The sequence below is a fragment of the Crocodylus siamensis genome, chromosome 15, assembly GCF_052110815.1.
Source record: "Crocodylus siamensis isolate JL-2025a chromosome 15, ASM5211081v1, whole genome shotgun sequence".
Classification (NCBI taxonomy): Eukaryota; Metazoa; Chordata; order Crocodylia; family Crocodylidae; genus Crocodylus; species Crocodylus siamensis.
In genome coordinates this window covers 43,616,110-43,641,963 of record NC_143409.1, presented here as the reverse complement: position 1 = coordinate 43,641,963, position 25,854 = coordinate 43,616,110, and the positions used below count along the sequence as shown (strand labels likewise).

The following is a 25,854-nucleotide window of genomic DNA, read 5'->3' as shown; positions in this document are numbered from 1 at the left end:
CACATGCCTGTGTACAAATCAGTTTGTAATGGCACTCGAGGCGTTCGGGGTGGGGGAGAAAAAGAAGTAACCTAGTCTTCTAAATGCATTCCACTGCTATCAACATTACCAATTTGCTGCCATGCTGATATTTAATTGTTTCTTCTCGTGGGTGAATTTTCTTGCCTATTCCTTGCTTACCTTACTTGTACAATTTACACACCCTGTGTGCTTTTATTTGGTTCCTGGTTTATTTTTCACACCCTGCTGATTTTTGTTGTGTTTGAGCAATTTACCTACAATGCTGTCAGAAGGAGTATTTCCAGTCTTTTTAGTATTACACAAGGACACAAGCAAGTTTTTGTTAATCTGGGAAATCTTGGCAGCTCTCCCAGACCCTTCAGCTTGATGCCTACAGGTTTGAGCAACTCCAGTACGCACATGACTTTAAGCAAATAATGGATGTTTCATTCTATATGGAGATGAAAATATTAATATATAGTACACATTCGGATGGATTTTTATCTCACCTGTTTAATTAGTGTTATTTGGTGAAAGAGGCAGGTTTCATCAAGTACTTGGGTTTCAGTTTAATTATTTAAATAATCTTTATATAACATTTTAATTAAACGTGACAATTTTTAGTGACAGATAAGACAGGTTCTTTGCCCCACAGAGCTTATAATTTAAGCAAATCATCTGACAGTATCACCAAGACAACATAATGGAAACCAAAATATTAACCTAAGGTAGTCTGTAGATGCGTGTTTTTGTGTTTAGAATGTCAATAAGTGTAGGATTTCTGCAAGGAGAATTGCTGTAGTAGAGAAGGATTTGCTAATTAGGTTTTTTTTGTGGGTTTTTGTTAGTTTTTTTCTAATGTTTTTTCTTATAATTCAGAACCTAGATATTGCAGTAGTTTTTTTTACTCCTCCCAGATTTAGGCTAGGTACCTAAAAGGGTGGTTACGATTGATTTCCTTTGTTTATCAAGCCAATGAAATAGCTACTGTTTGAAATTATGTGAATGACATTTTCAAGTGTGCCAAAATCCCAGGAAAAATCAGTGAGTCTTATGTTTTTGAAATTTTGGGATGCTTTAGAAAATGTGAACAGAGCACTTATTTTCACAGGATACAAAACATGGCTCAGAAAACTTTAGAAGGCATTTGGATGATTTAAGTGGAGTCCATACAATGCAACTTTGCTTTGTGTGGTTGTCTAGTATTAACCGTTACATGAACCATGACTCTGTCATGGAACTGAATAACAAAACAGAGTTCCTAATAGGAGGAGAGAAAGCATCTGCAAGAGGGGTGGGATTTATTTTCAGCTGACATATGAAATGAGATGAGAAAGAAGCAGAGACGTCCATAGAGCCATTGAAGAGACTACTTTTATGCTCTCTCATCTATAAGGACAGTGCCACATGGAGAGAATAAAAGAAATTTCAGTGATTAGGAGCCTAATTCAGTGCATAGCTTAAGCATGTACTTGAATTTGATAAGAAAGGATCCCTATTGACTTAAGTGGGACTGTGTGCAAGCTTAAAATTCAGCACGTGTTAAAGTGCTTTCTGGATCAGAGCCTAATCATCAGCAATGTTTTATTTATGACCAGAGGAAGAGTAGATGGGCACTGACAGGGTTCTGGATTCTGCTCTGTGAGAAGCTATGCAAAAGACCCTAACAGCTTTAAATCTACCTTTGGTAATACTGGATACTGCCTACTCTGGGAGTTGCCCTAACATGAAAAAATGCCTCTGGCACCAATCGGCTTGAAAAGTCTGTAATGCTAAATTCTGTGGCTACATTTTTTTCCAGTTCCTGAAATACCTCTTTACTCCTTGGTACATCCACTATACAAAGGAGTATGAGATGTAATAGTGGGAGGTTACACATGCCAATGCTGTGCAGCTCCTTCACCAAGAAAATTCTTTCCTGGGTTGCAGTAGCCACCACTTGGCACCAAAAGGGTCAAAATCTTGTCCCTGGTCTAGAAGAAATCCCCCAAACAAATTTAGATATCAGTTAAAGAAAAAGATTGGATTCTGATATGAATATGAAACTGCTGGGGTAGATTGGGGTTATGGGCATGATGATTGCACTATTTCTATGGATGAAAACAACCAGTGGCTTTCTCTATGTTCTGTTAGTTGAGGTGCGTATTGAGAAGAAAGTGACCGTAGATCCTCTGCTTGTCTGAAACTTCTAGCACCCTACAACAAAAATACAAAGTAATAATCTCAGGATTTGCATGCTTTGAACAATACCTTCAGTACATTTTTCTTGAAGAAAGAAATTCCAGTAACACTACTGCAGCAATAACAAATATAACTGAAATGTAATGGTCAAGGTGGCTATGCCTATGTTGACAGATCTCAGGACTAAGATTTTCCAGAAATGGACAGCATAGACAGGAGAGAGGAGGTAAAAACGTGGATGGGAACTTCAGCAGAGGTGGAATACATGACAAAGTGATAATGGCATGTTGGCAGATCAGATACAGAAGGAGAAGTCAAGGTTGCCAACTTCCCAGGGAGGGGAAGGAATGCAAGGTCTAAATCAAAGGAAGAGATAGGAGAGATATTATCTTATTTCTAACAGTTCTCTGGCCCAAGAGAAGAGTTTTTTGTCTGAGATATTGTATGTATGATCATTTCATATTAAATAGGCTTTGTTCCTTGGCTTCGATGAAACCCCAGTCTGATAAATGTAGGTGTTCTTAGCTGTCAGCCAAAGAATAGTGCTTCTAGCTGTTTTACACAAAACCTTTTTTTTAAAGCACTGAATCTGCAGTATGAAAATGATATAAAGGTTAATTCTTAGTGGTGTTAAAGCTGTCTTAGTGACATTGTCAGCAGTTGCTTAAAAAAGAAACCAAGAGAAGAGAGTTCTTGTAGATTGTCTTACATGCAAGAATGTATTTTGTTGATATTTTTCTTAACCTTTTTTTCTGACAACAGTTGCAGTCTTCTCTTCACTTATGATGTCTGGATAGATTTGCTTTCCTATTGTTCCTAGACTTGTATTTTATTCAGTCTATAGCATTTTCTTTGCCACTCATAACATGCATATCATCCACTAATATTGCAGCTGTATCTCCGTGTCTCTGGTGCAAACAGTTGTTACTATATTCTTCCTTCTGATGTTGTAACTATCTAAGTATTTATCATATCAATCTGTAGTCAGCTGAAGAATGAAGCAGAATTCTGAAAATTTTCAGCACTTACATCTGGGTCTGTCTTTTATTGGAGTCCAGGATTAAACACACAACCTGAAATGTGATTCAAGCTACGTAGCATATATGAGCGATTTTTAGATGATTTTAAATATCAAAATAACTCCAATTTCAAGAGAGGAAGTTAAAAATGTGTTAGCTAAGCAATAAAAATGATATATTTGGCTAAGACATAGTTATTATAAAACAAAACACAATATGACTTTCACAGTGGCTAAAGGGGCAGTCACATCTATTTCTTTAGTAGTATGAAACAACTTGGACATTACATTTTCTCTACCCTTGTTATGAAATGGACCGAGCCATTTGAGATGCAAATTTAAGAGCCACCACCACATATACACAAACCAGCCTGAGAATTTCAGTCTGCATGGTTTAAGTTGGGAACATTTGTGAAAAACTAACAAAAATCCCTTACAAAAAAAATGTTAGGTGACTATAACTATAGGTATTGCTACCTCTGTCACTTACTATATGGTTATAATTTTGTTTCTCCTACACAGAATATAAACACTAGATTTACTGGGTGGATGTATGGTTTGCCTTGGTAGGAGTTGGGACAAAGCTACTTATGCACTTTCCAGCTACTTTTAACATTAATCCAAGTGATTTGTCCCAGTTTAAAAGAATGTATTACGTATGCCATGTATGACTTCAACAAAGTTTGCATAGGGTTCAGCATGCTACACAGGAACATTGTGTCAGGTGCTGTTAACATAGTATATTTAAAACAATATAGCTCTGCAAAAGAAGACGGAATGAGAAGCAGTTGGCAGGGATAAGTAATTTTTTTTCTGGATGGAAGTAGGACCTCTTTTGGGAGGAAAAATCCTCATGTATCAACTGCCTAGGAAGTTTATCCTGCATAATGTGATGGCTGTATCACAACCCAAATTCCTGCATATATCAGTTATACCAGGGCTGTTCAACTGGCAGCCCATGGGCTACATTCAGCACCTGAGGGGTTAATTTGCAGTTTCAGGAATCCAACCACTGCTCCCTCCACTGTCCCAGCTTCAGCAGCAGCAGCCAGGATCTTCCGGTTCCCCTTCTCTCCTGGCTTCTGTTTCCTGCCCCTGCCCTAGGGCGCAAGGTGTTTTCATGTGAGATGGGCCACAAACTCCCATGGCACTGCAGGCTGAAAGCTGAGGGTAGAGCCAGTGTAGTGGGGGAGAGGGCCCCCATGCAGTGTGCAGCCTGCCGCGTAGAAGTTGGATAGCCCCTAGTTCAGCGGTTTCCAAATCATGGGTTGCGACCACAAATAGGGTTCAACATCAGCAGATGGAGTTGCGAGGGTGGGGGCCTGTGGGTTGGGAGTGAGGGGTCATGCTGAAGAACTGGGGCCATAAATGGGATCATGCTACGGCAAAGTTTGGGAAGCACTGCCTTAGTTACATGAGACAACAAAGCAGGTTGCTTGTGTGTGTAAAACAGTGGAGACCAGCCTGTTTGGCAGGCGTGCCACAAATTAAGCCCTGCTACCTCTCCAAGTGCCAGTCTGATCCCCTTTCCCTGTCCAGTCTGCTTTCTGCCTGGTCTGCTGCTCTGCTTTCTTCTTCCTTCCCTGTGCTCCCTGCCTGCTCTGCTGTTCTGCTTCCTGCTGTGCCTGCTGCTATGCTGCTTGTCCCCTCCCTGGTCTGCTGCATGCCACACACAGAGGCTGCCCATCCCACTTGTGGCACGCATGCTACAGCTTGGCCACCCAAGGTGGCCAACCTTGGTCTTAATTTGTACAGCAAAATCACATAAACTTGCAGAGTCTCTTTAATGAGCTTTATATAAGTCAGGTATTGCTTTTTTAACTGACGCTAGACCAGTTTAATACTCCTTTTTAACCAAGTAACATAGAAAATCTGGTTTAAATGTACTTACTGTCAAATAGCAAATGCAAGTTGAATTTTGGTTTTGTTTCCAAATGTTAAATAATACATACGACTTATTAAAAAAAAGTTTTGTTCAGCACTGATATGTTGTCCTCTTATGAGGTGATATTTTATCCTCAGTTTTCACCCTTTCCTTTCCCTTGCCACTTCCATTACAATGGAGATTTAGTCTGCTTGCCCTACAGTGATGTCCTTTAATATTTTTCATTAGTTTTCAGTAGTTACCTTTTGCCTGCATGTCAGCCTTCAGTTTAATGGCCTTTTTTGTGTGTGTTCATTTTGTTTTGTTTCCCATCGTGGTTTTGTTTATTTCTTTTGATTTTTTTTTTCCATTTTTTCTTTTTAAACCGTCGTGATGTTTGCCCTTCATATTCCCCAATGTTTGCACATGCCAAGATGTTGCCATCCCAACATTACCTCCCACTTCACTGACCAGTGCCACTACTGACCATCTAGCACCAGCTACAACTGGACCGTTGCCTTCTGCCCCTCGGGATGTCGTGGCCACCCTCGTCTCTACTCGCTTCATCAAACTGACGTGGCGGACACCTGCATCAGATCCTCAGGGAGACAACCTTACCTATTCTGTATTCTACACCAAGGAAGGTATAAACAGGTAAAGACCTATACTTGTAAGCTGTGTTGAGTTCAGTTTCCAAAGTCGATATGATCCCTTCCCATTGGCTTCTAAAGGGAAACAACTTTTACATAGTAGTTGATAAGTGTCCAAAAGCTTAAGGGCTTGAGTGTTTTTCAGTGGTGTACTGCAGATCATTACCACCACTGTCCCGTTTGATTTTATTCTCAATACAGCGCTAAATTTGTAAGGCCCAATTTTAAAATACATTTATCGTTTGAAGCATTTTCATTAAATGGGTATCAGCTTGGTGTTGATTCACTGCAAAAGGTCAGCTACATGCTTTAAGCAGGATGCATAGCAACTAAAAGGGCTTGTGGCCTTTCATTCATGAGTTTTGGGGATTGGGACATTGTCCCACCTATTTAATTCAGTTCATTCTAGTTTGCTAACTGATGGGATCTGCTGCCCAGAATGATAATCTGGCATTGCCATGAATGAAAGCTCCCCTATTTGATAAATGCAAGTTAGCATTCATTTTTGGCAACAGTAGGGTGTGAAGTAGTTTATTACAAGTGGCCTTTTAGCGCATACAGCCACAGGATCATTGATGGGGAGGAGCCTGGCTTTGTGAGCTCTGTAGTGGTCACAGCAAGGAAATGAGGGTGGTGTGCAGGAGGCTTGAAAAAATTTAAGAGCACACTATAATTCAGGGTGGGTTTGGTGACTGAAAATGTCAATCCTGTCCAGGTTCATGCACAAAAGCTAATTTAGGCAGAAGCTGTTAGTACGATTTCCTTTTATTCACAAATGTCCTTTTCTCATTGCCTTGTTCTGGGAATTCCCATCCTTCCCTTAGCCTTTTCATCAGTTTCTGGTCTCTCCGAGTCATTGTGAAGCCCTGAGGCAGTGCCCAGATTACTGTTTCCCCTAACAGTTGGACCTAAAGGGATAATTTACTACCTAGTTACTTGCTTCTCCCTCTTGAGGGTCTTTATTAAGGGAGCAAGATGCATTTGTGCTGAAAATTAGACCATAGGAGCCAGGAATATATTCCTACTGCTATTATGATTAACCAAACAATTGATCAGGAATATTGTTTATTGCAGGATGGTGGAAGTTAAGATTGAAGCTAATATGTACTAGCCCTGTTAAAACGCAACTTTTTGTTGTGCACATGTTAACCTCATTGTGTCTTTAAACCAGCATGCGTGGAATTTCACAAGCAAATTCTGCAGTCGGATTTTAAAATGGGTTTGGAAAATATGAATAAAAAAATAGGATAAGATCGTATCTTATAACTAATTTGAAAAGAAAAAGGGTTGGTGTAGAAATATGAAGTTTGTGCGCTTGAAATTGAATCTGGATTTTTTTTAAACAAAAAAGGTAGGGGGATATAAGAGGCTCTCAAGCTGAGGTATTTAGAGTCCTGCCATTTTACAGAAAATTGATTAGTTACATAGTAGTGGCTACACTTCATTGCATTGCATTGCATTGCATTGCATTGCATTGCAATGAAAGACAGCAAAACTACACTAAAGCCAGGATGTTCAAGGTGCCTGAGGCAGCCACTTCCATTGAATTTCCCTTAAGCCTCTTTAAATTCGTAGCCTTGAGGCATTTTTATAGAAGGTGATTAATCAGACAATATCTATATTAAAATGTGGTTCACATGATGAAAAAATCCCTGAATTAAGGATAGCTTCAGGTACTAGCTTGTTACTGACTCCTTTTGCCAATTTGTGGGGACTAGCAATTATACTTCTGTGTTAAATTTTCTTTTCTCTCTAGTGTTTCTGAGAAAAGACCTGCATACATAGGAGGAACTGATTATATGGAAAATAAACCAGGAAAAGGGGAGACCATTTTTCCTGGAATTTTTAGTCACAGAAACCCTAAATATCCTAAAAAAATTGGCTAAAAAGTCAGAAGAGTGGTTATCTTAAAAGGAACCGGTACTTATTGTTGACAGGCTGTTTTAGTTAACATGTACCTGCCTCTTGAATACTTAAAGTGAAGGTTGCATATGCAATAATAATTTACCCTTTTTGCATATACGTTATGAAAGAGCCTTTAATTATATTAGCATTCTCTGTTCCTTACGATATCAATTTTTTCCTTACTCTTAAGTGCATGAGTATCATTTGTAATATATTTTTAATATTTTGTGCAACTTTCATTGTTGTACCACTGCAGTTTATCTTCACTTTACAATCTGACTTTTAATGTGTTAGAACACCTGCATTCCCCATTGATCCAAATGGGAAGCATGATGTGACAAATGTCAAAATCAAGCCTTGAGATATTTATGTACATATATGTGATTCTGTAAGTAAAAGGACTATTTTTTTAATGTATATGTGTACAAAGGGATAATGGAACATGTAACCTCATCATTTTCATTTCCTGACTTCTTTGTAGCTGATGATGAAAACTTAGAATTCATTTAATATAGGTGTTTAAATGTGGAAATTTCCCAGGGTTTTTAAAAAGAGGAAAAACAGATAAGAAAACATCCTGTAATATGAAAGAGTTTGACTAAACACCACTGGAATGCCCTGTTGAACACAGCCTACAAGGTCTGCAGGAAATAACCTTTTCCCCATGAACTCTAACGATCTGTACTGCTCCTATCTCCTGTGCAGTGTTCACAGCGTGAGGTAGCATGTCTGTAGAGACATTGCTTCACCCACCGTTGTTTCAGCTCTGTAACATTTTATTCTGTGCAGTGAAGTTGAGCCATGTGAGGATGTGACCTTCTTGAGGTTTGGGTAGACACTTGAACTTAATGAGAAGACTCTAAAAATGTACTGTTCACAATCAGTGTGTAAAATTAATTAGGATGTCTTTTGGAAGGCTGTTTCCCATATCAGTGTCAGCTTTCTCCTGTGAGCTACTTTAATTTTAGAGCTATTTAGGAGAAGTTGAAAGGTTTGGGTTTTTTTGTTGTTTTTTTTTAAAAGGGAGGCTATAGATCTTGCATTTTCCTCAAAGTCTAAGGCAACTGTGTTAATTTTTATCACCTAAAAGAAAAATGCCTTTCAACAACAGATGAGCTTAAATGAGCATTAGAAAATAAGCAGGTGAAAACAGGGAGTTAAAATGGAAAAGCTTACTAAATAGCCATACCCATGTGACTGTTTCTACCTTTCCTCGTACTAACCCCCCCCCACCCCAACAGATTCTGAAAACTTTTATAAACTCCACTTCTCCCAAATACAGAGGTAGGTAGCTCTGAATATGAAAGAGCATTTTGAGGGTGCATGTTGTTGAGTGCAAAATGTAATTCAGTGTACTAAATTGGAGTCAACAGATGAGGCTGGAAAGGGGGCCTACCAGGAACTGAAGATATCAGGAACATGAGCAATATTAGGTCCATCTACTTCATGGTTCAACAACATGCACTACAAAATGGCATGGATTTTAAATGTGTACAGCCAGATGCTGTGAATTTTTAATTGTCTGTGTTTAGAAACCTTTATCCCTTAAAGGTTTGTTTGGGTGTTTTTGGTTAAATGTCTCTGTTTGCATCCATTGGATAAATCTGCAGGGTATAAGGCAGAGCTTAAGTGAAATGGGTAAGTGACTTTAACTTCCCTAATGTCTGGGTTTATTTTAAGTACACCATTCATTTTGAACTTCCAAGATACATTTATAACTTTTTGTTTTAAAAACTGCAGTATTCTCTCTAGGACTTCTTCTCTTAAGTAATTGATAGCTATTTGCAACCTCAACTCCAGTTTACAAAGCTCTTTGTCAGGGGATTTAGGTGTAGTGAGTTAGGATAGCCTTAATGTTCTGTTGGATAATATAGTTATTCATATTAAACATCTGTTATGTTACCTATTATCCCTACCTAAACACATCAGAGCTCATAAAATGTACTCAAGGCTCCCGAGGAAAAAGTATAAATGAGAGATTCATGTAACACTTAATTAGATTCATCTCAACATATTTTTAACATATTGTTGAGATGGGGGGCATGGTTCTGAGCCATTACTGAAAATTATCCATTTTATGCTTAGTAAATGTTCCTTTTCTATTAAAAGAATTTTAGCATGGGATTTTTTATATTTTAGATAAAACTGATAAATGTGTGCATTTGAAAAAATACAATATACTTTGCATGTAAGTAGGATTCATGGCTATTGAGCAACATTAATCTGTTTATACTTGTTCTGCGTAGTTCAGATGCCAGCCATTAATATAAAATATAGGTGTTTTAGGGAGCTCTTCAATCTGAAAATTAGTTTCCAGCTAAAAATGTTGGCAGTGGAATACTTGTAAAAACTAATGGTGTGTTTTTGCGAGTCTTGTTCCTAGTCAGTCTGTTCATTCTCACAGAAAAGATCTTTTATGATATCAGAAGAGAAAGGGGGTGGGGGAAACCCACATTTATTTATTGATTTATTTATTTTATTTCAGGACACGCAATTAAGAGGAAGGTAGGTACTCTGTCAGAAGCTGACAGCTTAACAGTACATTTAAAATACTTCCATGGAAGGGACCATGAAAGAGAAGGTGCTAAGGAACTTATTTTTGTAGCTCTCCTTTAAAATTACTTCCAGACAGCATTCCCCCCCCCACAACAAAGAATAGGGTAGATAGGCCATAATATTATGGTGATTACCAAACCCCATTTTCAAAATAGTTTTAACCAAACTGTCCCATCTGTGCTTGAGGAAAAATTATGCCAGCTGACTTTATTAAAGCTTAGGTGGAGGGTATCAGACCAAGGCAATGATGGAAAAATCGCATTAAAAACTGACCTGGAAAGGCTAGACAAAGATGTGACAGGGTGAAAGGAGATGGTTTAAAATAGGAGAAGTTAGAAGGCTGTAGTTAAAGTGGTTATAGGCCCCCCCAAGGCCCATGGGAGCTGAGAAATGTGGATTTTATTTAAAAAAAAAAAAAAACAACTTTAAAAATCAGTTTTACAGCACTGCCTTTCCATATTGTAGATTGGGGAGAGGGAAAGCGTGCTAGTAACTGTATTCTGACATTCTTCAGTACAAATGAGTTAATGAGTAGCTAACTATTAGCACAGTTTTGTGCCTCCTTCTGTAATTAAAATGTACTAATTAAATGTCAGAGAACTTTGTTCATACAATTTTCATTTTATCAAATCATCGGCGTAGTAGCTATCTTCTTCATAATACCACTCTTTTAATTTTGAAGAGAGAAGAATTTAGCTTTTCAAACAGAGCATAGTATAAGTGATGTTAAAAGCCAGGCATCTAAAAGTTCATGTGGCATAAGTGACACCTATTTGCAAATAAAGGTTATAATTACAGTTGTTTTTTAAGCTATAACCATTCCCCTGAACTCTGAGCTGGATATGCCATCTTCAGTGACTTGGCTGTGCACAGCATGTTCCTGGAGCAGCATTTTCTGCCACTCTATAGGCACAATTGATGTTTGCTGAGTTTGGGGGCAATGACACCTCCTGTTGCCATTATACTGAGGCACTCAGTATATTCTCCCAGCTGCTTTATGGCTTGTAACTGAGGTAATGTCAGCATTGTTATTGATCTTCAATGGCTTGTTAGTGGTTCAGATTTCTCACCTTTTCATATTGCTTAGAATTAATACCTTGGTGCTTCTCTCTTAAAAAAAATCCTTCTTAAAATTATTTCCCTGGGTCTGTTTGTTTCTTTAAAGATGATAAACATGGGGTAGGGCTTGCTTTGTTAACACAGGTCATAGTTTCAGAGTTTAACCGCCGAAGAGTCCAATAGCTCATTTAGTTTGGCACACTCTACTGAGTGGGCCATTAAATTTCACCCAGTTATTCCTGTATGGAGTTGCATAACTCATGTTTGACATAAATATCTCTTCCGAAGCTATCCTCTTTTGATCTGAAGGCAAGGTATGAAGAATATACCATTTCCCTTCCTAATTTGTTCCAACTGTTAATCACCTTCACAATTAAAAGGTGTACATAGTTTCTCATTTGAATTGGTCTGGTAGCATTTTATAGCTCTTTTATGTTATGCCTTCTTTTCCAGAGCCTTTTGTTGTCGTGTATTTTCTCCCTTTCGAAGAATTTTCACACTCCAATCACCTCTGTCATTTTTATAATAAACGCAATAGCTTAATGATGTTTGGGTTTCTCTTTGCATATTTTTTCTTGGACTTTGTAGCTTTTTCTGCATGCTTCCTGTTTTTTTAGCATCCTTATAAAAATGTACCCAGAACACACTGCAGTATTTAGTATATCATTTATAAATTTTAGAAATTCTAACATTGATTTACTGCTGTCTAAATGGGCCTTCCAGCATGCCGCTGAATAACAATGCAATTTTTCTCTCCACGCTTGCAGATAGGTAGGGTAGAAAGCTCATGCTGCTTTCTAGTGTGATGTAATAATCTGAAATAACGCCCTCCCCACACACACGCACACAATTTTATGGGGGTAGCAGACTTCATTGTATCTCTAGTGAACTACCAACACTCCCCCCCCCCAAAAAAAATTCCAGTAAAATATTAAAACAAACTCATTTATTTGAGTTGTGAATGGCACCGCAACTCAGCAGCGCACATAAATGGGTCTTAAAGTCAGGACCTAGGTAATGCCTTTACAGAGCATATGAATTTCAACCCAAAATGAAGCTTTCCGATGTGTTTGTATGGATGCCACCCAAAAAATCCTTTAGGCATCTTCGAATAAATTACAATAACAAAATTGCTTCCCCTGACCCAGTTGTTACATCAAGCTTAATGTCTACTCTTTACATCTCGATGCATCTCAGGTCTCATGTAGACTTGAATGAAGTTAAATTAGAACAAGCGGAAGTCTGGTTTTACAATCTCTGTTTAAATGGCTTTTCCCACGGTCCCCAACAAAGTTACCTTTTTTAAGCAACGTAGCTCACAAGCAGCAAACTTGGGAAAAAACCAAGTAAACAAATAGCATTTAAAAACGGTACCTTAACCTATCTGAGAGAGAGGCTTTTCTTTATGTGAACTTTAAAGTTGCTGTACTGAGCCATTGCATTGGTTGAAGTTGTGATGTAAAGTGAGGGAGTGAAAGTTAAAGGTTGAGTTTCCATCCTGTGGAATTTGAACAGTGACCACTATCCTCCTATGATAAGTGCTGTAAGAGTTGTCTGTTATTGCCCTGCATCTCACAGCGTACTGTTTCTTAGTCATTTAAGAAAATTCAGTTACCAGGATGAAGTAAAGTTTGAGATAATAAATTGTTCCTTTAAAAAAAATCCTCTAAATCTAGCCAAACTATTATAAACTTTCTTATTTTCGCTTCCCTGCAGACTTGAGACTTGTATGGCATATTTTTAGTCTAAATTATTATAGACCCATAAATAATTAAGAATATCCAATGAAACAATACTTTTCATACCCCTTTGTGTGGTGTTAAGTAGAAGACTTCTTATTTCTAAAAACTTCTGCTACCTACTTACAGGGAAATTGCAGAATGAGAAGCTGTTTTGGCTTCCATACATTTGGCATATAACTGTAAAGTACAACTGGGGTCATGTAATGTATTGTGCCAGTAACTTGTAAGATAGATATGTGCAAACAAAATGTATTATTTGTTCCAAGTTTTGTCTGGTAATTCTTTTTATTTCCCCTCAGTCCTTTTACTAACTAGCAATTGCTTTCCTGCCTCAAACCTTTCTTTCCTAAAGGGAACGTGTTGAAAATACAAGTCGCCCTGGGGAGATGCAAGTGACAATCCAAAACCTGATGCCAGAGACAGTCTACATTTTTAGAGTTGTGGCTCAAAATAAACATGGCCCTGGAGAGAGTTCAATACCATTGAAGGTGGCAACTCAGCCTGAAGGTAAGCCTTTAAGTATTTCTGCCCATGCTGACTTCCATTGACCTAGATCCATAACAGACAGGAGACATTTTTTCTTCCCCTTTTCCTGGATTTTTTTCCAGAAGAGTTGCTTCTCACAGTCTGGTTGCACTTGTTGACCTTGTTAGCTTAGATTCCAATTGACATTTTGCACATCTTTTTCATCGTACAATAATTTGCTAACCTGTATTATTTATGTAACATAACATTTGGGTAATTAAAGAATGAAACATTACCATTTTTAGCCAATTTTGCATTTGCAACGCATCTCAGACAATCTTACCCTAATACTTCCACGTTTTAAAAATGGGTTCACTGGCATTCAAATTGAGTAATTATTAATCATTTTAAGATTTAAAAACAGACATATGTTGCAATTGTCCCCCAAATCAAGTGTTTTTAAACGCAAGAAATTCCAAGTTAAAATAATTCAAACTTGTTGACATCATGGAAACGCAGTTAAGTCACTGAACTCCGTCCTACAATCATGTGATCTGTAAGCCACAGAGTCATAATTCATGTTAATACCATTATATGGTCCTAGATTAAACTAATTTGTAAGGATGTAATAAAGAAGGGATTGGCAACCTGCAGCCCCCAAAGGACAGCAATGGCCTGCAATGACAATAACTGGCAGGGGAGAGAGGTGGCATATGGCAAGTAGGGTGTCAGAATGGAGGACCTCTGGGAGGCTGCTGCTTTTCTCACCACTGAATCCACTGTTGCCTGTTGTTGTCAGCAACAGTGATCAGTGGCACTCAAGAGGCAGGCGCATGGGAGTGACCACTGGGTTTTGGAAAACGCTGCCCCACTGCATGTGGCAGCAGGGGGATCAGCAAGGGAAGCAGCCAAGTTGCCATGACAAGCCTGTCTTGGGGCTAAGCCATGCTACTTTAGCCTCCCAGAGCACAATTAAGACAATGTGGGCATATTGATCATTATACTTCCATACCTGGAGGTCCCCTGTGCTATCATCTCTAAGGGTTGCGGGAGAGGAAGGCAGAGCCTCAATCCCAGTGGGACCAGTGGGAGACAGCGGCCTTATTTCAAGTGCATTTTTTGTGAAATTATCTGAAGAACCTCCCAATCATGGAAGATAGGATGCTAGGCTATGTACTATTTTCCAATGAGTTGTAACTATATGGGAGTGCTGAAGAATCAATTTTGTTAAGCTCATTCAGGGCAAAATAAGGAGTCTGATCCAGGGAGCAAATGTATCTTAAGGGACCCTTTTTAATTACTTTTAGATCAACAACTAATTCAAAAATATTTTAAAAATTCATTTGTTTAGAGGGAGTGGGGAAGAATACATGCTCTGTTCCTCATGTATATTGGTGTTAAAATGCAGTGCCATGCATAGATACATGAGCCAGCTCAGGTCCTGGCAGCTCTGTTGTTCTGTTAGCGTGGTGTTTTGTTCAGGGCAATATACCCCACTTTCTCAGTTAATGCTTAAGGATGCAACCTGAATATTCTGGTAAAGTAGATGTATAGAAGTCAAAAGGGGATTGAGTCAAAAGAAATTGGAAGGATTCTGGAAATTCTTTTCAAATATATGAAATATTTAACTGCCCTCTGAAAATCAGCATTTGGAGGGGAAAAGTCCTTTTAGGAGTAGATATGGGATAGATTTAGCTCTTGGTGCTAATTGAATGAAATGATTCATAAGGAAATAAAGCAAACAACAGTTAGCCAGAATGCACCAGATTCAATTCTCTCCACTTCAGTAAGCAGATCTAATTAAAATTTTGTCTGTATCACTTTTATCCATGAAAGGAAGATTATAGTTCTGTCTTGCAGGAAGTTATTTCCTCAGACAGGCAAGTATCTGTTAATGGACATAGAATGCATTTTTTGTACAATACTTTTTAGAGCCCTTATTGCTTCAAACTGTTGTATAGCGGAATATTTATAGGGAGGTGCAAGTCTGATAGGCATCACATTAGCTGAGGGAAAGAAAAGTCTTTAAGATTGGCTCTCTTGTCTAGGGTGCAAAGCGAAAATAGGGGGCACTTGAAAATAATTTTGATGGATTATCAGGCCTTCTAAAATCACTAACATATTTTCTAAACATAATTATTAATACACTCGCAAGCACAAAAAAATTCACAATATTCTGCCTGCAGTCTCATCGTCTATACCCATCTGTATTTGATTCCTTCTCAGGTGGACCCTTGCATATACCATCTTAGCCTTAAGACTAATTTGCAAAAATGGACCAAGCAGGGGGAGGACCCATCTACCTCTTGCGTTCAGTACTTTTCAGGGATTCAAGCAGGATGTGCTTGGATCATGCTGCAGGCATCTTAAGTCTGCTTAGGCTGCTAGTAGGTAGAATATGATCTGGTCTGAAGTGTCGAGTTTCATACCATTCCTCAGATCTGCACTTTGGATTGCTAGATTTGATTGTTTGCTGTAGACTGAGCTTTCCTGGGCATATTGATAAGTTCCTGAAAGGTTTGGTGGTTCTCTGTGTCCCAAGACTAATACATTTTATTGTACTTAATATATTGTCTGCTAATGGGCAGAGAATGCAAGGAAATAGTTAAATTGCTGCTACTTATCTATGAATACGTACCAGATTTGTTATGCTAGTGGGTTTTGAAAGTAATATTTATTCTGCAGACATTTGCGAGTTGAAGGATAAGAAATATAATGCATAAAATCAGCTGGGTTTAAATACACAGAGATAAAGCATATTTAATGACATGCATTTAATCATATTTACTCAAATATTAGATAACCCTGAATATTAGTCAAACCCTTCCCCCCAGTAATGTACTAATTTGTTATACTTTTCCAAGTATATAACTTAATTATTGGAGGTTTGGCTTGAATTTGTCCCCCTTCCACTGCTACAGCAGGGAAAATAAATCTTGGAAGGAGTCCAGTGGCTCCCTTGCCCTCTGCATCCCAAACTTCTTTCTCCTACAGCCCCTTCTTCCCCTGCTCCATTTAATGTCAGACCTGCTTTCCCTGCGCATGTAAAAGTGGGGGGCAAATTTGAAAGCACTAACTTGGAAATCAACATGTTTACAGTAATTTAGTTTGTCTACAATTGATGCATTTTACCTTTTTTGAAACTGCTGCAAGTTCTAGCACAGGTATTCCATAAACACACTATTAAGCAGCACTTTGTACTTTATATATAGTACAAACTGTGTATGATATTTGTCCAAGCCAAAAGGATCATGATTTGCCATATAGTTTACTGGGCTGGGTCCCAACAGTCAACAGCATTTTAAGCCATGGTGATCCCATTGCTTGGCACTGCTCAGTATGAGTGTATATTCCAGATACCCCCCAACAAAGGTTCTGTGTGCTAATTAGCACATCCCACCCCACCCCAATGACTGGAACTGGGTATTCTTGTCTTGGGATCCTCCAGAAATTTATCTGCAGATAAGGCTTAGGACAACGTGGTCCAGGTCCACCTCATGGAGGGCAGGGCCACATTAATCATATGCAACAGGCTGAGAGAGGGGATGATAAGAGAGATTCCGGGTGAACTGTTGAGGAGCCCTGATTGGTGATGTTTGTTAGGCATTCAAGGCCAATGAAGAAACAGGAATTTTTTGAATGGGGAAAAAAGGCACAGCTTAGCTGTGGAAGTGAAGAGAAAGTAAAAATATATTCAGTATAGTGGCTCACCATGACCTGAAAATAGTTGGCACTGAGTGCAGTGAGCACTACCGTATATTTTCTTTACGTGGGCTTCAGTAATCTTTCCTTGTGGTAGGTTCTTATCAGTATGTTGGCCCAATGTGGGCCATGTGTTTAAAGTCATGCTCAGTGTTGGCTGCATTAATTAACTTCATAGTTGGTTTCCATTTTTGAGCATGTTAATGGTAGCAATTTAATTATAGACAGTGTATTTAATAAGTTTCATTGTATGTGAATGTAAGACAAGGACGCTTTTTCCCTGTGTTGGTTGAGGAAAAACTTTGTCTTTTATATTTAAGTAAAGATGGTATTAGGTAACCATATCACATCCTTATCATAAACATTTTTGTGGGGGTCTGAAACTAAGAGTTTCTTCCAGGAAAGAAGGCCTTATCATTGAACGTTAGAAAAATGTCCACTTGTCTACAACCTAAAAAGCAGTTCATTTTATGAGGTACATAGCATATTTCTAATTGTGTTAAGTCTTTTAGGAGGTGGAATTTAATCATCTCTATCTAGAAAAAATGGCTAAGATGATCAGTACTTCACTAATCAGGCATAGCCAATTAGAGAATTGATGACTATTCTGAATGTTGCCCAGTTTCGATATACTATTTGAAACGTAGTTTTATTACTTGGCTTTCAAAAATACCCTTTTTATCATGTTTTCAGGACTCGCCCCCAGCATATTTAGTGTAAAATTGAGTGTTCAGAGCAGTGAACTTACAGTAGTTCTGTCTTCATTCCAGTTCAACTTCCTGGTCCAGCACCCAACATTCGAGCATATGTCAACTCTCCCACTTCAATCACTGTCACCTGGGAAACGCCATTGTCTGGCAATGGAGAAATTCAGAACTACAAGCTTTATTACATGGAAAAGGGGATGGATAATGAGCAGGTATGATGGATCTCTGGACAGTTTATAATGCCATTTAATTCTGGTTAGACATTATACGGATGTAGTAATTGCAAGTTCCATTTTAGAAGAATAGGTCTATGTTTTGGCTCATGTCATTTAGCGACCTACTGGTAATTGAACTCATTAGGCATGATCTAGACTTGTCTTGCACCAGCTTCACTAAAATTGTTTTAAAAATATGTTATGTTAAGCAGATATAATCTCATGAGTGGAGGTTCTTACCATTTTACGATGGTGCAGCATACAGTAACTGCTTTTCTAGCTGGGTTTACATTGGTTTAGCCAAATTATTGTTTTAAAAACTGTAACTGGTCCAACTGTTGTATGGAAACAAAACTTTAGACTGGCAGATATCAGTCGGTTAATACGAACTGGATTCGGAAGGAGTAGGAAGGTTAGAAAGCTTTAAGAGACTCAGGCCTAAATAAAAAAAAAAAACCCAAAAAACCCTCTGGGATTTGGGCTCGTTTGATGAGCTTTAGTTAAAGCACCCTTGCTGCCATTTTAGAATGCAGGGATGCTGATACATGAAATGCTGCAGTGCTTTAATTAGAGTGGCTCTTGGAGCCACTCTAATTTAAAGTCTCCCCCATCCCCTTTTCCCTGAGCATGTGTAAAAATGCCCATTAACTCAGGATATGTGAAGTAGACTAGCAAAAAAAATTGGTGATAGATTCACTTTTAATCTATTTTACTGAAAACCATGACCCCCACTAATTTAGCTGATGATTTCCATGTGATCTCTAACCTTGGCAAATTGTTATTATTTTGATTGCTTAAACTCAGTAGCCAGTCATTTGATCTCATATTTCAAAGAAAGCAGGGGGGATCCTCTTAAGTGACTAAGTCTTCTGGACTTGAAATGTTATAGCAGCAATGTTGTAGACTTTGACTTGGCCATAGGAGACTGAGAGTTAATCCCAGCCTCTCAGTTACTCATCCTCACTCACCTGGGATTCCAGCTAAAAAATAATTGCAAGAACAGTTGAACATACTATTTAAAATGTTAATGCAAATTTAAGACGTTTACCTTTGACTGAATCTGTTGTATCCCTGAACTAAAATAAATGGCATTGCTTTTGTTTTTGTTAGTTCCATCCCACTGTTTAAAGTAGAAGCATTAGCATGTAATAAATAAGTTTGTCAAATCCATTTTCATTAAGAGATCCCCTCTCCTCTTGGTACAATTCAATTTTTTATCAGTATTATGCCGTACACTGCATAAATACTGTTGTTTTTGTAAACCTACTATTTGAGTATGAACTTTTCAAACCAGAGTTTATATCTGCTGTTGGCTTAAACAGATTCCACCACAGTGGGACCTCAAGGCTTTGAGCATTATGACACTGTAAATAAAAACATGATAGATTCAGCATTGTTTTTAGTTCACATCTATGTTGGTTTATGCCCAGGATGTTGATGTGGGAGGTCACTCCTACACCATTAATGGCTTGAAGAAATACACAGAGTATAGCTTCCGAGTGGTGGCCTACAATAAACATGGCCCTGGAGTGTCTACCCAAGATGTTGTTGTGCGAACGCTGTCAGATGGTGAGTTGCTTTAATCCAGTTTTCTTGTGGAAGACATTATCTCTTTTGGTTAAATTGATTTTTAACCATAGAAACCTTCAGGAATTTTCTGTTGCCTTATGTCAGGGTGGTAAGACTGCTTCATGTGGTCATGCATGCTGAATAAACTTCATTGAGCTTGTCCACACTGGTTGGAAGGAAATTACTATACCTACAAAAGCAGCTGGTTTTATACTAATAAGTTTTATACTAATACAGGTTCTATAATGTCAACAACATTAGTTTGCTTCATGGGCAAATGGGTCTACAAAATATTTAAAAAAAAAGACAGGGTCAGAATACTATTGAGCCCAGAAATTCCAACTTATTTTTTTTAACTCTCATAATTTATTATGTGTTAGCAGACTTTCTATTAAGTGTTTGATTTTTAATTGTGTTAATAGATAGCAGTCTTGCATAATAAACTTTAGCCTGGCATAAATGCTCATATATGAATGATAACTCCCCCAAGCTGCATCTTAAAATTGATGGATGAATAGCAGTAGTGACACAAACAGCACAGCTATGATAAATTTATGGTTTCTTTGATTCATAATTCTGTACCATGATTTTTCCCTGTATTTTTCTTTCCTATTTTCTCTTTAATAATTCACTTGCTAAGTCTGCTTAGTTGTCAGAGAAAAACACTATGTATTTTTGTTCTGGTTCCCATGTGGATATTGTTAAATCGGTTGTTTATAATACTAGAAAAACTGCCTGCTTTTAGTAGTTCAGGCAAGACAAATGGAAGTGGATGTGAGTAAATGGGGATCTATGAAAAACTGGTCACAGTTAATACTAACTTCTGCCTATAATATTTAGTTATGAAATACACTTGTAATTATTTTTCTTTTACGAGCTGTTTTTAGATACCATCTTCCTTTGTCTGGTCCTTTCTCACTATTTGAAAGCAGATTCCCCTTGCAGAAAATGTTCAGCTTCTTCTGTTTTTTTCCTTTTAAACTATGTTAGTGCTTATTAAAGAATACAAGGCTTGATCCTCAGTTTTGCTGATTTCGGTTCAGGTCAGCTGGAAAGGGAGAAACAGAAAAAAAATCAGTCTATATACCAGCCTTCCCTAGTTATGAGGTTAGTTAGGAGCCTGACCAGTTCCCAGTATAAATTGCAGTAACTATAGGTCTGCTCTTCACAAATGCTCTCTGGAATGGTCCTGTAGGAACTGTTCCTCTCGCAAAGGGTCATCAGACCATAGGATGCTCTGGTCCTTATCACTCTCAACTGAACACCGTAATGAAGAATAGAAGGCTGGAAAACAGCAGCAAACTTTGCAGAGAGCTCCGACCCCTCCTTTTCCATGAGTAGATTGACTTAAACCCCTTGGTATACCATTTTCCTTGTGCAGAATATCACTGGTCAGAATGTCCAATCTGGATACCCTGAGGAGTTAGGCACCTGCATACATGTCTCACCTCTGAAAGGTGTTGCGTATCAGTCTCCTATTGAAATCTGTGTAAATTATAGATTATCAGTAACTTGGAACCTCAGATTGCTTTTATGTAGGTGCATAATGATAGGTAATGGGATTTAAAAAATTACATCCTACATCATGGCAAAATGCTCCTTATATGCACAGTTACTCTATATTGTATTTAGGGTAGGGCACCATCATCAGTATATCAAACATGATCTAAGGCAAGAGGGATTTGTACTTTATATAAGGACTGGTATCTGGCAGGAATCATATAGTTTTTGAGGAATAATCTTTTAAAATGTTTCTAGTTCCCAGCGCTCCACCCCAGAATCTGTCCCTGGAAGTCCGCAATTCCAAGGTAAGATGTTGTGCATTTGCTGTTCTTAAAGGGAAAAATGAAAGTAGATTGGTCCCAGATCACCCACAATTTAGGGCCTTTTAGGGTCTTAGTTCAAACCACTCCACCCAGTCTAGCAGGCTTTTCCATGTACCTTTTCACACCAATCCCAATCCTATAATATCTCTGAAAATACCCCGGTTTGGGGCATGGTTTTTTTGTCTGAATCACCTGGGCCCTCTATATCTGTATTTTCTTAATTTCCAATCCTTTGAACAACGTTATCAGTTTTAGTATAACTGTGAGGTCTTGTTCACAGTGCCTGGAGGTTTCCATTCACTTTTATATGCTCTAAAGACCACTTCTTAAACTGTGGTTTAGAGCAGTGTAAACTCCGGTGGGGGTTAAGAATACAACATACATCTAAATGGGAGACAGGCAGTGGCAATGGGTTAACTTGATGTAGAGGTTGATTATTAAGGAAAAGAGAAGTTCAGATCAGACAGAAGAGCCTGAGGCACCAGAGCTAAAACCTGTTCCCAGTGCTCATTAACTACTGCTGTGTGTGTGTGTGCGCGCGCACATATGACTATGGCTTCCTGGGTGGTCTAGAATAATGCACTCATCCTTTTTTATTTTATTTATTAAGATTTTAGAATTTGAGTATTTTTGCAGGTTAGTTATCAACTCTTTCCTCAACCTCTTTTTTCACCTTTTCTTTTTATGTGGGACAGCACTTCAATCAAACTGGTAATGCATGCAGCATTAGCAATAGAACGTCTGATTGGCTGAAGGGGAGGCAGTGACTTGTAATATGTTTTGCCTTCTACAGAGCATCATGGTACATTGGCAGCCCCCTCCTCCTGGTACCCACAATGGTCAAATCACTGGCTACAAAATTCGCTATCGTAAAGTTTCTCGTAAGAGTGATGTAACAGAGAGCATCGGCGGGACACAGATTTTTCAGCTAATTGAAGGTGGGTTGTTTTATGTTATCCAAAACCTGAAAGAAGCAGCATTTAAAATGTGTTTCTCAGGATTTGAAGAGGCACTGACTATTTCTTGGGGAGGGAGGGCTATTGCTGCTTGCCTTCACACATGATCTGAAAATATTTTAAGTGAACGAACTGAATTAATTTGGGACAGCATGAGAGAGTGGTTAGGGCAAAGTGAAGTCAGGTGTCCTGATTCTGCCACAGTCTTGCTGTGTGAACTGAACTGGACTGAACTGACTTTTATTTTTAGATAGATATCATCCATGATATATTGCTTTTGCCAAGAAAGATAAAATGACACCCTAACTAAATGAGCATGTGCTTAACAGGATGTATGGTTTGTTCTTAGACCTGCCAGCTCTGACTCCTAATGTGTTCTAGTGGTTGCTGTGAGAAGAGCAAGGGCTGGCTGGTTTGTATTTAAAACACGAAGAACCAAAACATTTGGTTCAATCCCCGCATCATAGAATCAATACAGTTAGTAAATGTAAACTCAGTGTTGCTTTAAATATCAATGGATGGCTTTCAGGGAATTTTTTTTTCCTTTGGAACTAGCATCCACAATCCAAATGTTGCAGCATTCTGCTTTTGTATGAAAACAATAAAGAAAACTGATTAGGAAATTGTTTACAGGTGAAAGTAAAACTGACCTGTCTCCATAGAGCTAATATAATAACCACTATACAATGCAAAACAAGCATTGAATTTTAGCTCAGATTGCTTAGGGATTGCTCTGCTGAATGTAAAGATGTATATCTCTTATTTAAAAATAACAACATAAACCAAGATGCTACTTATTTCAACTGGGGAAGCTCTTATTATTCATAGGCATAGCTGATAAATGAGTGTATTAAGCTTGAGTGTATCTTCATATTATTTTGATTATAGCTTGTGGACTTGGATAAATAAGGAATTAATTCCTTGTATATACTTTGGTTGTTAATTATGTGGTATTAGATGTAGAAATTTAGTTATAGAACTGTAAGGCATTCTACCATGCTGATGAAAAGCTTAATAACCTGTAAAGCAAAGCCATTCATTCATCAATTGACTGTATATGCTGCAAACAAACCCTCATGCTGTTCTGCCATTGACCTACAGAGAAGGTCTCCGTAGTGCCATAGTCCTGGACGTCTCCTGTCACAATCTAGCTGTTACACCACAATTTGTGTCAGTCTCCTCTACTGGAGTTTGCACTGTGAAAAGCACTGATTTCCATTTCTGACCTCAGGTTATGCTCAAGCAGCAGTCTCAAGGGTGAAAGGCCAGAACATAATGCAGTTAACTTCCTGGCTCTGTTTCAGGCTTGACCCATACTGTGTCACAGCAGCAGCTACAACATGTGCTTCCATCCATTTACTTTCACATTAACACACTCTTACGGTCAGATTGGTGGGATTCTTGATGTCTTTAATTATAAATTGTGATTCTTTCTGCGCACAGCTATAGCTCTTATTTTAATAACTTGCATATTTTTTGTGTATTAGGTCTTGAGCGAGGTACAGAATACAGCTTCCGGGTGGCTGCCTTAACAATCAATGGTACAGGACCAGCTACTGACTGGATATCAGCAGAAACTTTTGAGAGTGACTTGGATGGTAAGGACATAACTAGGTAGCATACTTGTCATTTTAAAGTCCTCTCAGTATCTGAACAATGTAGCTACAAATATGACTCCATTCTTCCAAGACGAACATGATTTTGTTCTATAACATTTACTGTATGGGACTGATGCAGTGGGACTATGAGTTTTATTTATACATATGTTAAATAGTAAAAATAAAGTTCCCATCAGGTCTAGATAGTGGCCTGAAAACTGAAAATGGAATACTGTCCCAGTACTTTGTTATTTTCTGCAGTAAGTAATAGCTTATTACATAATGCCAGTGCCAGATAAGAATGTCTAGATTTTGACCTTAATCATCCAGATGTTCACACACCACAGAACGGGATGAATACTTTTCCTAGATTGAAGTCTGAAATATGATTAGTTTTGCAGTACCTGAAGCATGCTAGTGTCTTACAAAATGAAGCAAGACACAGTTCATAGTTTATTGTTTTGATTCTGAAATGAGCAGTGCTCTGGCAGGGTAGGATAGAGCATTATAGCATGTGTATATGAGATGTTTATTGTGCAGTTGACTAATTAACTGCATAATAAATGTTTCAGCTTCTACACATGCACCCCATTAGGGCACAGGTCAGGTCAGTCCTGAGGCTGCTGTGACCATTGGGGTGTTTTAGATGCTGTAGCAACCCTCCTCCACTCTGCCCTATGTTTGGCTAGCTTTGTGCACTCTGTCTGCTGAAGCCCCGTCCAGTTCTTAATATTGGTTCCCCAGCTCTTCTTGTGTCTACCTCTTTTTCTCTTTCCCTCCATTGTGCCCTGCATTATGAAGTTGGCAAGGGTGTCCAGCCTTCTCATGATGTGTCCAAACCATTGCAGCTTCCTTCATCACACAACCTCCAACCATTCATAGGTTCCAATTTCTTGACTGATTTGCTGCTTGACAGATTCATTGGTCTGGTGCTCAGTGTACAAGACATGCAGCAGTCTCCTAAAGCAGCATGTTTCAAATGCCTCAGTTCTTTTCTCTAACTACTTATTAAGCGCTCATGCCCCACAACCATAAAGCATCATAAAGATGACCACAGCATGCAGCAAATGCAAACTGCCAGGCCCTGTACACAGCAGGGTTTGAGACCTAAGCACTCATGGGGGAAGGAGCAAAAGCCAGAAAATACAAGCATGGAAAAGAGATGCGTATAGAAGGGTAACAGGAAGATGTAATACATGCTTTATTGGGTTCACACCCTAATGATGTACTTCTCTTTTCCTTTCTTTCACGTGTTCCCTCAGGAAATGTAGGCATGCAAAGACAGCATTTGACTGACAATGGTTAGGTTTCTATACTGAGGCTTTCTGAAAAAGAGGTTAAATATTTTCAGAGTAGTCTAGGAATGCAGTATAGGAATATGCCTTCTAATAGGAATTAAATCCTATAAACTATGTTGAAAATTGTAACCTGAATCTCCAGGATAGATTTGAATGAGGAAAAGTGTGTTTTATTGGGCTTATTCTAGTATCTAACTAAATACTATTAAAGTTGGCAAGTAGTATATTTCTGTTCTTAAAAGTGCCTCTTATTTCAAGGTAGAACTCTTTGAAACTGCACGGTGATATTGTGATTAAGGATAACCAGCATGCCTTCATTTAATGAGTGGAAGGTAGTGATTAACTAATCTGTTGGTGATCCTTTCATGATGTATAGCTGCAATGATAAAAGGAGGAAATTCAGCAGATGGAGTATACTTTAGAGTTCAAGAAGCATATAAAAAAGACATTGCATCTGAGATGAATGTCAAAGGCAGAGTCACAAAATTAAGGAACCTAGAGAGGTGACTTTGTAGCTTAAGATAGGTAGAAAAAGGATAGTCC

The 25,854-nt window shown here is 38.4% G+C and overlaps 1 protein-coding gene across 3 annotated transcripts in view; it reads left to right on the top strand.

Annotated features, from left to right (window-relative positions):
• NEO1 (neogenin 1) overlaps window positions 1-25,854 on the top strand; it is a 389,148-nt gene that overhangs the window by 309,389 nt on the left and 53,905 nt on the right. For 2 of the 3 annotated variants that reach the window (XM_090029932.1, XM_090029931.1), the window contains exons 8-14: window positions 5,498-5,717; window positions 13,328-13,482; window positions 17,913-18,061; window positions 19,495-19,633; window positions 21,392-21,441; window positions 22,253-22,397; window positions 23,903-24,013. In XM_090029932.1, the coding sequence (XP_089886058.1) occupies window positions 5,498-5,717; window positions 13,328-13,482; window positions 17,913-18,061; window positions 19,495-19,633; window positions 21,392-21,441; window positions 22,253-22,397; window positions 23,903-24,013 (969 nt within the window). The remainder of the gene's footprint in view (window positions 1-5,497; window positions 5,718-13,327; window positions 13,483-17,912; window positions 18,062-19,494; window positions 19,634-21,391; window positions 21,442-22,252; window positions 22,398-23,902; window positions 24,014-25,854) is intronic. The other variant, XM_090029933.1, reaches the window with a different exon arrangement.